We start from the raw sequence: 10614 nt of genomic DNA, 5'->3' as shown, positions 1-10614 counted from the left end.
GCCCTGTGCGCTGGAGGCCGACGTCAAAGCCGGGATCCGACAGCAGAAGCGGGCGGAGGGGCCGCGCGGCTCCCCACCTCTGGTGTGCCGGGCTCGGGAGCGGGCCGGCCACGCCCCCCGCGCCTCGTGACGTCACTCCCGGGGCGCCGGGCTGAGTCCCCCCCGCGGCGCCCGCGGTTCGGCGTCTCCCGGGTGCGCGGCCCGAAGGCCGGAGGGGCGGGCGGGAGAGCGGCCCTGGGCTCCGGAAGGCCGGCCGCGCGGCGCCGGTGAGGCCAAGGTGGACGCGCCGCTGTTGGCGGAGCGCGTCGCAGGTGAGCGTTCGGACGGCTCGCTCGCGGGGGGGCGGGGGGCACGACGGGTTGCTCCCGGGCCGCACGTGTACGGCCCCCGGATTCCTCGCGGTGCTGGACGGCGCCGCCGAGCCGCCTGACGCGCGGCGGCCCAGGGTGGATTGCGGGGGCCGCGGCGCTGCTTGTCGCGCCGCGACTCCTCGGGGAGACGCCTCCGGTGCTGCTCCGTGTAAGGGGTGTTCGGTGCGCGCCGTCCCTCCGGCCGGTGACCCCCGTGTGGCGCTGGCAGCCCTCCACGTCCCCAAGGCCCGGTGCGAAGGATTGAAGCTGTCTATTGACAGCGACGGAGCCAACCAGTAAATGAATAGCTTAGTGAGAAATGTGAGCAAAAAAAAGGGGGGGGGGGGAGACCATTTTTCAGCTTGGGGGACAGAGAGAGTAGAAATGCCTTGTCCTCAAATAGAAGCTCATTTGAGTGGGAGAACAGCCGTGCTTCGTTCTCCAGTGTGTGTGTGACGTGCTTGTGAGGGCTCCTTGTGAAAAACCTCAGAGGGGGGCACGTGTGGTTTTACTGTTCACTTTGGAGAGGGTCAGGGCTGGACGTGGGGATCTCATCAGCCTGTTAATGAGCCGAGTGGTACTTGCCTGCCGTGGGCATGATCATTAGCCAAGAGGCGACAGGGCGGAGGAACCAGGGTGGAGGAGTTGCCAGAAATTTCAGAGAGGATACAGACTTGATAGGAAGAGGCTAATTGAGGGTGAAAGAGTTGGGGATTGCAGTTGTAAAAGAAAAGGTACTAGTAAGTTGAGGTCCTGGGGGACTGTGGAGAATACTGCTTCCCTGACTTTGAAAAGGAGTAGGGGGGAAAAATAAAGAAAAGAAAAGGAAAAAAAAAAAAAAAAAAAAGAAAGAAAGGGAGTAGGACACTTCTGAGAAGACAAGGAAATAACAATGATGGTCCTGAAACATCACATACAGTGTGTGTGTGTTGTATATATCTATAGAGTTTTATATGGATTTATAAATCTTTCAGGTTGTAAAGATTTTTTTTTTTTTTTAAGATTATTTGAGAGAGAGCATGAGCCAGCATGGGGAGCAGCAGAGGCAGAGGGAGAAGCAGGCTCCTCACTGAGCAGGGAGCTCCATGGGGCCCCATTCCAGGCCCTCGGGATCCTGACCTGAGCCGAAGGGAGATGCTTAACCGACTGAGCCACCGGGGCGCCCCCATAAAGATATTCTTATATGCAAAAAATGGAAGCGTTTTCCTATTTATTTTGATCGTTCCAACTCTCCTGAGGAATGACTAATGTTAAGTCTTTTTTTTTTTTTAAGATTTATTTATTTACTTATTCAGAGAGAGAGAGAGGCAGAGACACAGGCAGAGGGAGAAGCAGGCTCCATGCAGGGAGCCTGACGTGGGACGCAATCCTGGGTCTCCAGGATCACGCCCTGGGCTGAAGGCGGCGCTAAACTGCTGAGCCACCAGAGCTGCCTTGTTAAGTCTTTTTGAAAAAACAATTGTGAAGTTGAGAGTCTTACCTCTCCCAAAGAGTAAGAATGTAGAGTAGATTCCAGAATCTAAGTTTGTAAACCATAAACACTCTGAGTTGGTGAGGTTGCTGCCACACGTCTCTGTGTGGGTTCAGATGAGATCTTTTTTCTTTTTTTCTTGATTATTCTAATGACCACATCTCGGCCCCTGAATCATTTTGCTTATATGAGTGACATTTATCCCTGGTAAGCTATTCCTTTCTCTCAGAGTAATTCTTCATCAAGGGATATTTGTACTTTTCTTTCAGGAATTGCCTCATCATGAGAAATCTAAAGTTACTTCAGACCCTGGAGTTCAGAGATATTCAGGCTCCAGGGAGACCTCAGTGCATCTCTCTTCGAACTGAACAGAGCACCGTGCTTATTGGCTCAGACCATGGACTGATAGAAATAGACCCTGTCACAAGAGAAGTAAGCTAATGATGGAGAATGCCAGCACTTGCAAGACCCTCGACTTATCTTTTTCTTTCTTTCTTTTTTTTTAAAGATTTATTTATTTATTTATGATAGACATAGAGAGAGAGGCAGAGATACAGGAGGAGGGAGAAGCAGGCTCCATGCCAGGAGCCTGACGTGGGACTCGATCCCGTGCTCCAGGATCGCGCCCTGGGCCAAAGGCAGGCGCTAAACCGCTGAGCCACCCAGGGATCCCCGACTTATCTTTTTCTAAACCTGCTTCCCCCAGATAGTCTTTAGTTTGAATCTTACTGAATTCATATCCTCCTAAATGAACATTCCCTTGGCTTTATACTGGTGTCATATGAGACATTACTGAAGTTGTAACCTACCCTTAACTCTTCTTCTATTTGAATTGTAAGTTGGCAAAATTCTGACTTTACATTTTGTGTGGGTGCCCTTTTTACCCTTTCCATCATGTAAATACTACTTATAATTGTGGATCTCAACTGAGAATGCAAATGAAAATTGCCTGTAGAACTTCTTAAAATTGTGTTTCAGCCTCTGTCCTGTGCCAGCTAAATGAGAATCCTCAGTGCTGGATCCTGAGTGTACATGTATATACTTACATATACACATATGTATATATGCATATGTATGTACGTGTGTGTATTTTATGTACGCACGTACTTTAAAAAATCTTTGAGTTGATCCTGAGCTCTTCCCTTAATTATATTTGCTACTAATGTATTTTAGGTGATTGCATTCTTTGTTCTTTCTCCCCATGCTGTAGAAATTTTAGGAAACCTTAGTTAAAAACCATAGTTTTCTTCATGTTTTATTGAATATTTTTTAAAGAGACCATGTTTCTTTTGTATAGTGCTTACTTGGCAGAAAGGTCCCGTTAACTTTTTTTTTTTTTTTTTTTTTAATTAAAGACAGTAGTGTGATATTTCTCAAATGGAAGTTTGGATTTTAATCTAGAAAAACACTTGAAAGCTTTTATATTAGAAAAGGAGCATTAAAAAGTAACTTATTTTTGGAAATGTTATGAATTGTCCTTGAAAATAGATTGGCCTAATTTGTTTATGTATTTGTTTTGGTGAAAGGTGAAAAATGAAGTTTCTTTAGTGTCTGAAGGCTTTCTTCCAGAGGATGGAAGTGGCTGCATTGTTGGTATTCAGGACTTGCTGGATCAGGAGTCTGTGTGTATGGCCACAGCCTCCGGAGACGTCATACTCTGCAATCTCAGCACATGCCAGGTAAGTGGAGGAGTCCAGTGGGGAGGAAACCTCAAGCATCCTTAAATAAGTCATGTGTTTTATGTAGAAGCTTAAAAAATCAGGAGCTACTGCTTAAATATCATATTTAAGCATTTTGCAAATTAGAGTCTTTGCGTTACATATTTTTTTTTTTTACAAAAAGTTGTTGTCATGGCTTTAGCTGTATTTCAACTACACTTCAGCTGTATTTTGAAAACTCACTTGGGGGATCCCTGGGTGGCGCAGCGGTTTGGCGCCTGCCTTTGGCCCAGGGCGCGATCCTGGAGACCCGGGATCGAGTCCCACGTCGGGCTCCCGGTGCATGGAGCCTGCTTCTCCCTCTGCCTGTGTCTCTGCCTCTCTCTCTCTCTATCATAAATAAATAAAAATTAAAAAAAGAAAACTCACTTTTGTCTACTGATGCAGCTGGAATGTGTTGGGAGTGTAGCCAGTGGTATCTCTGTCATGAGTTGGAGTCCTGACCAAGAGCTGGTGCTTCTTGCCACAGGTAAGTCTGTCACTGTTTCTCCCTGTGACTTTTATAAAACATGACTCCTAATATTTTAAAGGCTTAAATTTTGGAGTGCTTATTCAAAACATTTCTTTGAGCAGTGATACCAGCATTATAATCTAGAGGGAATGTGCTCTTTTTGACTTAAATTTCATCTCTTAATATATTATTTTAAGAAGTTATTTCACCTTACTGTTTCAATTTTTGGAAACGAAGTCACAAACTTGGAAATCTGTGTGGTCCACATTTGTAGATAAAAGTGTTAGCAATATTTGACCTACACTAAGAGGAATAGCTGCTATAAACAGATTCTGAAGACTGCTTTTATAGCTCTTTAGGAGCTCCCATGAGCTTTTAAAAATTACTTTTTTTCCTTTAAGTCTCTTTATTCCAGATGCGTTTCTATAAGCTGGTACCCCCGATGAGGTAGGTGTGTGTTTGTAGAGATAGCTTGGTGAAGTCTTGAAGTTAGTGGAGGAGGGCTAAGTAGACTTCAGTGTTAGCTTTACACACGCAAATAGCTGATAGTAAGCATCAGGTAACTTAGCTGGTCGAAGCTTTTTTTTTTTACTTTTTTTTTCAAATGAGAGTCAAAATATTTAGAATGAATTATGTCTTCCCTCTTCTGACTCTAGACTCCTCCACTCCAGCTCTGTAGCTTCCAGTGTTGTAGATACTTAGGAAATGGCAAATTTGTGCACAAAAACAAAATTATTCTTGTTTGTGCCCATCCAAGGTCAACAGACCCTAATTATGATGACAAAAGATTTTGAACCAATCATGGAACAGCAGATCCACCAGGATGATTTTGGTGAAAGTGAGTATAGCTCTGTTTGAAACATTTTGTGATCTGAAGTTCCTCCCAGGTTTGATCATTTTCTTGCACACTAATAGCCACGTCATAAACCCAGAGAGCTATGAAACAGGAAGCCTCGTGCATTCAGTGTCTGATAACCCCGTTCCTGTAGCCCATTCCAGACAAGGCATACCTCTGGTGCCTCTCCAGGTCTGAGAGTTCACTTTGCCAACAACTGGGAGAACAGAAACCTACCGAATGTCACCTACATAATTGTTGCCCAAACCTCGTGACAGGCATAGGCCGGGGCTTCAGTGAAAGGAACTGTGCCAGCTAAAGTAAAGAGAGTATTTCTGGGGTACAGTTTTGGGGCAAAAACAAGAGAGGTAGGATAGAAGGCTGATTTTTTTTGTTCCTACTAATTAGACCTGAATCTACATTTTCATGGGAACCATCAGATTGCTTTCCTGCTAAGATCTAGCTGAGGTGATTTGGGCCTTGAAGCTGTGGGAGTATTGAAAGGGGAGAAGAGGGGAGATGTTTATTGTGTGTAAGAGGCTCTGACCAACATGAGGGCACCAGATGGAAGGCCCAATTGAGAGAGATGGTGGGGAGAAGGGATTTTAACTTTTGCTGATAACTGACCTCATGCCTTCTTGTTCTCCTAAATCATTTAGAATGAGGACATCATTTAGAAAGTTGTTACTCATTCGCTCAAAAATAATTTATCCAGAAATGACTTTTGAGTAGGTACTATGAACACAGCAGTGTGTTTGGTGCTATGGATAATCAGCTTTTCCTTTGAGGAGTCCCATGATAACATGTTGTGCAAGGTATCAGGGTAGCATGAGGGGAATAAGGGAGCAGTGGAGAGGAAAGATTTCCCAGGAGAGGCTGGGGTGGGCTGAGTGTTTTATCCGGGCTGAATTGGTGTTGGGTAGGTGAGAGTTGAGGGCGGAGGGCTGGGGGGTGGGGTGGGGTGGTCTAAGCAGTAGAATTAGTCTAGTCCAAGGCACAGATGCTTCATAGATATGTCCTGGCTTGTTTAGGCAGCTGTGAGTAGCTGCTGGCAGGACATGAGTGCGGATTGAAATAAGCAGGATAGGGCAGCCCGGGTGGCTCTGCAGTTTAGTGCCACCTTCGGCCCAGGGTGTAATTCTGGAGACCGGGGATTGAGTCCCATGTCAGGCTCCCTGCACGGAGCCTGCTTCTCCCTATGCCTATGTCTTTGCCTCCCCCCCCGGCCCCCCCTTTCTCTTTCTGTCTCATGAATAAATAAATAAAATCTTAAAAAAAATAAGCAGGATATATTTTGGTTGAGTTTGATGGGAATCTGGACATACAATCAGCCATTAAAGGTTTTGATGATGCAAAATTGATTGGTTGATTGGTGGAGAAGGAAGAGACTGGAGGCAGGGTGATCGGATAGGAGTGCTATGGGAATCCAGATAAGAAAGGTGGGTGTGGGGCTAAAAGAAGGGAGGAATTTAGAAGAAATTTGATTCTCAGGAGGGGAATACATTTTTGAAATTATCTCAGAAATGTTTTTGGAATATGTATGCATAGTTTCCCTGCTGTCCTAGCCAGTTTGAGAAATAGCAGTTAAGAAAGTGACATAAATGGGCATGGATATGTAAGGTGAGGAGGAAAGAGTTAATGGGACTCTGGACACAGAAGCTCAGGTAACCAGAATAAAGATGCCAGTAACAGAGAGAGTGGGTGGGGGGAAGTGCCAGCTAATTAGTGGTAGGTGACAAGTTCTGTTTGTTTTAAGGACCGTATGGAATCACTATATAGAGTATGCACACATAAGGAGCTGAAGCTCAGGATAGGCCAGAGCTGTGGATTGGGAGTCAGTGACACGTAGGGAATCTTTACAATCTTGGGAGGAGGTGAACTTGCTCAGGAGCAGACGTGTCTTGTAAATTCTTCACGTTTCATTCTTCTTACTTGTAAAGTGGGAATTGCTGTCATCGAGGGAATTTAGAATATATAAGATGGCAGTAAAGTGCTTTCCAAAAGAAAGGCATTTCAAGTTCTTCAAAAATCATTGATGCGTATACTCTGGAATACTGATTTTCCAAATATTGAGTGCTGCTGGTCAATTTATTGAGAGGTCTCAGAGGACCCAGGTAATTGACCAGTGACTAACTTAATGAAGAATAGCAATGAAACTGTTTTATTTCATTTTGTTTAGCTTATTGGTTGTCTTGCATGTTCTTAATCATTTCCTAGGCAAGTTTATCACTGTTGGATGGGGCAGGAAAGAGACGCAGTTCCACGGATCAGAAGGCCGGCAAGCAGCATTTCAGGTGCAGATGGTAAGATTGGTCTGATGGATATAGGACCTTGACTGAACAAGTAGAAGTTTTGCCTACTACCAGGAATTCCAGGTGTCCTGTTAGAGGCTAATGATGAATAGAGCTCTTCTTTAATAAAACTGAAACTGGGGATCCCTGGGTGGCGCAGCGGTTTGGCGCCTGCCTTTGGCCCAGGGCGCGATCCTGGAGACCCGGGATCGAATCCCACGTCGGGCTCCCGGTGCATGGAGCCTGGTTCTCCCTCTGCCTGTGTCTCTGCGCCTCTGTGTGTGTGTGTGTGATGACTATCATAAATAAATAAAAATTTAAAAAAAATAAAAATAAAAAAATAAAACTGTTTCATTCCTTAGGGAATGAGTCATTCTAGAAAGACCCTTTTTCCTTGCCAAGTTGCTTTGTAATTTCAGTAGAGAGAATAATTTTAACCAATATTTGGTTTAAACAATATGTCCTCACAGATAGAAATGAAGCATTTTGTGTATCCCTTCCTGTTTCTCTTTCTTTCCTCCTCAGAAAGAGCTGTTGTCCTCGATTCACTGTTGATCATTTATGTGCATGTTTTCATACATGCACACATTAGATACTTTTCATGATTTTTCTCTTTGGATGAAACTCTTAGTCTTCCTTTTTTATGAATACCTTTTGAAGGTAGAACTATAGGAGTTACTGATAATGGATTAAATGTGGGGTGACAAAGAAGAATTGAGAATGATCCCAAGATTTGGGCAGAACAAATGGAAGCATATAATTTATGTTACGTGTAGACATTTCCATGAGCTTGTCATTTACATTTTCTATCCATAATGATTTCTGGCCACCTTCCAAGTAACTCATATGTCATCTCCTAACCCTTCACTAGAGCAGGCTTGTGTTCTCTGCCATAGGGCAGTGTCATTGAGCATAGGTCTTGATAGGCTTCCTGTGTATTCTCTCCCGTGCAAGTATGGTGCTGAGGGCATTCTGTTGCACCCTGTCACTGGAGTGTGATGGTGGGTGCTTGGGTGGCCCTGTGTCCCCCATCTTGCAGATCGGCCTTTCTTCAAGGCCTTCAGGACCGAGATGTAGGCGGCACTGGAGACCTTTCTTCTTCCCATACTGCAGAACACAGAACTTTTCTGTTTCCATCACTGCTATTGACTTTACCACCTCTGGCTTTCCCTGCCGACTTCTTAATTCATCTGTACTGTTGGGAAGCTTACACAGTAACCAAATAACTAGGACTCTACCCTCTTACATTGAGATAAACATTTATTTCCTTATTCTAACAACCCGGTAGATTCTTCAGGTCTAAATATTTAATATCCAGATCTACAGCTCTTTTTCTCTGTTGCCGTGCTTGGAGGCCCCCCTTTTTTAATGCCTGAAGACAGATTTTGTTTTGTTCTCTTGATGATTTCTGAGTCTAAGAGGCCTTCTAGAAGGGTTCCTGAGGATTCTGTGAGGTTGGTTTTCTAGATAGCTTATGTCTCATGTAAAAGATTTAGTTTTAATACCCTGGGGCTTGTTTGATCCCGGACTATTTAAGTTCCCCAGTAAGATTTGTGTTTCTTCCTCTCTTTAGTATGAGTCGGCTTTGCCCTGGGATGACCATAGGCCGCAGGTGACCTGGCGTGGTGATGGCCAGTTTTTTGCTGTGAGTGTTGTTTGCCCAGAGACAGGTATGGAAATACATTGTAGTTAAAGGGAAAAAATTATTTTATGAAGTTCAAGTTATTTTCTTCCTTTTATTTTTTAAAATTATACATACAAGGTGCTGCTTTAGATGTTAAATGAATTTAGAGCTAAGAACTGAAAGAGATCTTTGAGGTCATTTGGTCAGGCCTCTTACCTGTTGGGTACACATTTTTTCCCCCCAAAGATTTAATTAATTTATTTTTGAGGGAGGGAAGGTGGGAGGGTGAGAGAGAGAGAAAGAGAGAAAGTTAAATCATGAGCTGGGGAGGGGCAGAGGGAGAATTAGACTCCTCGCTAAGCAGGGAGCCCGATGCAGGACTCAATCCCAGGACCCTGGGATCATGATCTGAGCTGAAGGCAGACACTTAAACAAACTAGCCATCCAGGCACCCCTGCTGGGTACAAATTCTTAACAAGATTAATCTACTCGGCTTTGTAAAACTGTGGCAGTTTTTATTAATGAGATGTTTGAATAGTTCGGACTTAACAGCATTTTAAGTTTTTCTATTTAACTCTGCCTGCTATACAGGAGCTCGGAAGGTCAGAGTATGGAACCGAGAGTTTGCCTTACAGTCAACCAGTGAGCCTGTGGCAGGCCTGGGACCAGCTCTGGCATGGAAGTGAGTGGGAAAAGAAACCTTGTAACTTCTTCCTCAGAGAAGATAGTAGTAGTGGGGTAAGGGTGGTGGTACATGTTAAATAGAGGTGTTCATGTAACACAAAAGGATATTAACTTCTCATTTGGCTATAAACTTATATCTTTCTCTTTCTAGTTTTTCTGAAGTCAGAATTCATTTTGAATAGTAGATTCAGAACTTCTTCACAGATGTTGTCATTCCAAGGCCCGCATTTTACAGCTTACAGGGTGGGCCTATATGAAGCCATTGTGTAGAACAGAAAATGGTGCTTAGAAGTAAAGTCACTCTACAAAGCTCGTGGGGCAGTGGAGCTTTGGTGGAAACTAGAAAAAGGGCTTTCTTCTTTGCCCAAGCCACAGCCTCTTAGGCCAGAAGGTTCTGCTTGCTGAGGAACATGGCAGGCTGGATTCCAGCTCAAGTTATGTCTTGTCCAGTGTCTGCAACTACCCAGAGGAAAGACAGAAGAAATGTTTTCTGTCTCAGTAGCATCTGTTATATAACAGACTCCTCTGTCTCTGGGTTATAGACATCGTGTTTCCCACCAGTACCTGACAATTGAATGAGAGAGCAAAGAGAGAAAGGTATTTAAAGTAAAACTGTAGAGACAGATGTGAACAAGATGAGGCAGTTGGGATGTTTTAAGTAAGTTGAGAAATCTTAATACCTATCTGAGCATAAAGTAGTTGCCAAAGTCATATATTTGAAGGAAAAATACATTGTGGTTTTATAGGATATTGTATTTGGAATAGTTTTAAAAATTTATTGTTGGGTTTTTTTTTTTTTTAAGTCACACTAGTGCAGTCTAAATTTGTAAGTCTTTGTAAGCAAATGGAACCTTTGTGCAAATTAAGAATAGACGCACTCTCTCTCGGCAGGTGTAGTCCCCCACTAGGCTAAAGTGCTTACCAAGAGACATGTGGGATTTAAACCTTCCTTGGATGGAGATTTTTTGGAAAAATTGTTTCTCTGACTTAAATCTCATTCTTAGCCAGCTGGCTCTACTTTCAGAGGTTCTAACATCCAGCGTTTGCTTTAAGGCCCTCAGGTAGTTTGATTGCATCTACACAAGAGAAACCCAATCAGCAGGATATTGTGTTTTTTGAGAAAAATGGCCTTCTTCATGGACATTTTACACTTCCTTTCCTCAAAGATGAGGTTAAGGTAAGTGCCTGAG

General features: G+C 43.9%; 1 protein-coding gene across 3 annotated transcripts in view; it reads left to right on the top strand.

Moving 5' to 3' along the window:
- Positions 1-47: 47 nt before the first annotated feature.
- Positions 48-10614, top strand: part of ELP1 (elongator acetyltransferase complex subunit 1) — a 58628-nt gene continuing 48061 nt past the window's right edge. The window contains exons 1-9 of one of the 3 annotated variants that reach the window (XM_077912824.1): positions 48-311; positions 2091-2253; positions 3348-3500; positions 3927-4008; positions 4748-4828; positions 7043-7128; positions 8690-8786; positions 9332-9422; positions 10478-10601. In XM_077912824.1, the coding sequence (XP_077768950.1) occupies positions 2104-2253; positions 3348-3500; positions 3927-4008; positions 4748-4828; positions 7043-7128; positions 8690-8786; positions 9332-9422; positions 10478-10601 (864 nt within the window). In that variant the 5' untranslated portion in view covers positions 48-311; positions 2091-2103. Of the gene's footprint in view, positions 312-623; positions 672-2090; positions 2254-3347; positions 3501-3926; positions 4009-4747; positions 4829-7042; positions 7129-8689; positions 8787-9331; positions 9423-10477; positions 10602-10614 lie in introns of those variants that run through there. The other 2 variants (XR_013388280.1, XM_077912823.1) reach the window with 2 other exon arrangements.

Source organism: Canis aureus, chromosome 10, assembly GCF_053574225.1.
Source record: "Canis aureus isolate CA01 chromosome 10, VMU_Caureus_v.1.0, whole genome shotgun sequence".
In the NCBI taxonomy this organism is placed as follows: domain Eukaryota; kingdom Metazoa; phylum Chordata; class Mammalia; order Carnivora; family Canidae; genus Canis; species Canis aureus.
This window is presented reverse-complemented; position numbering and strand designations above follow the sequence as displayed.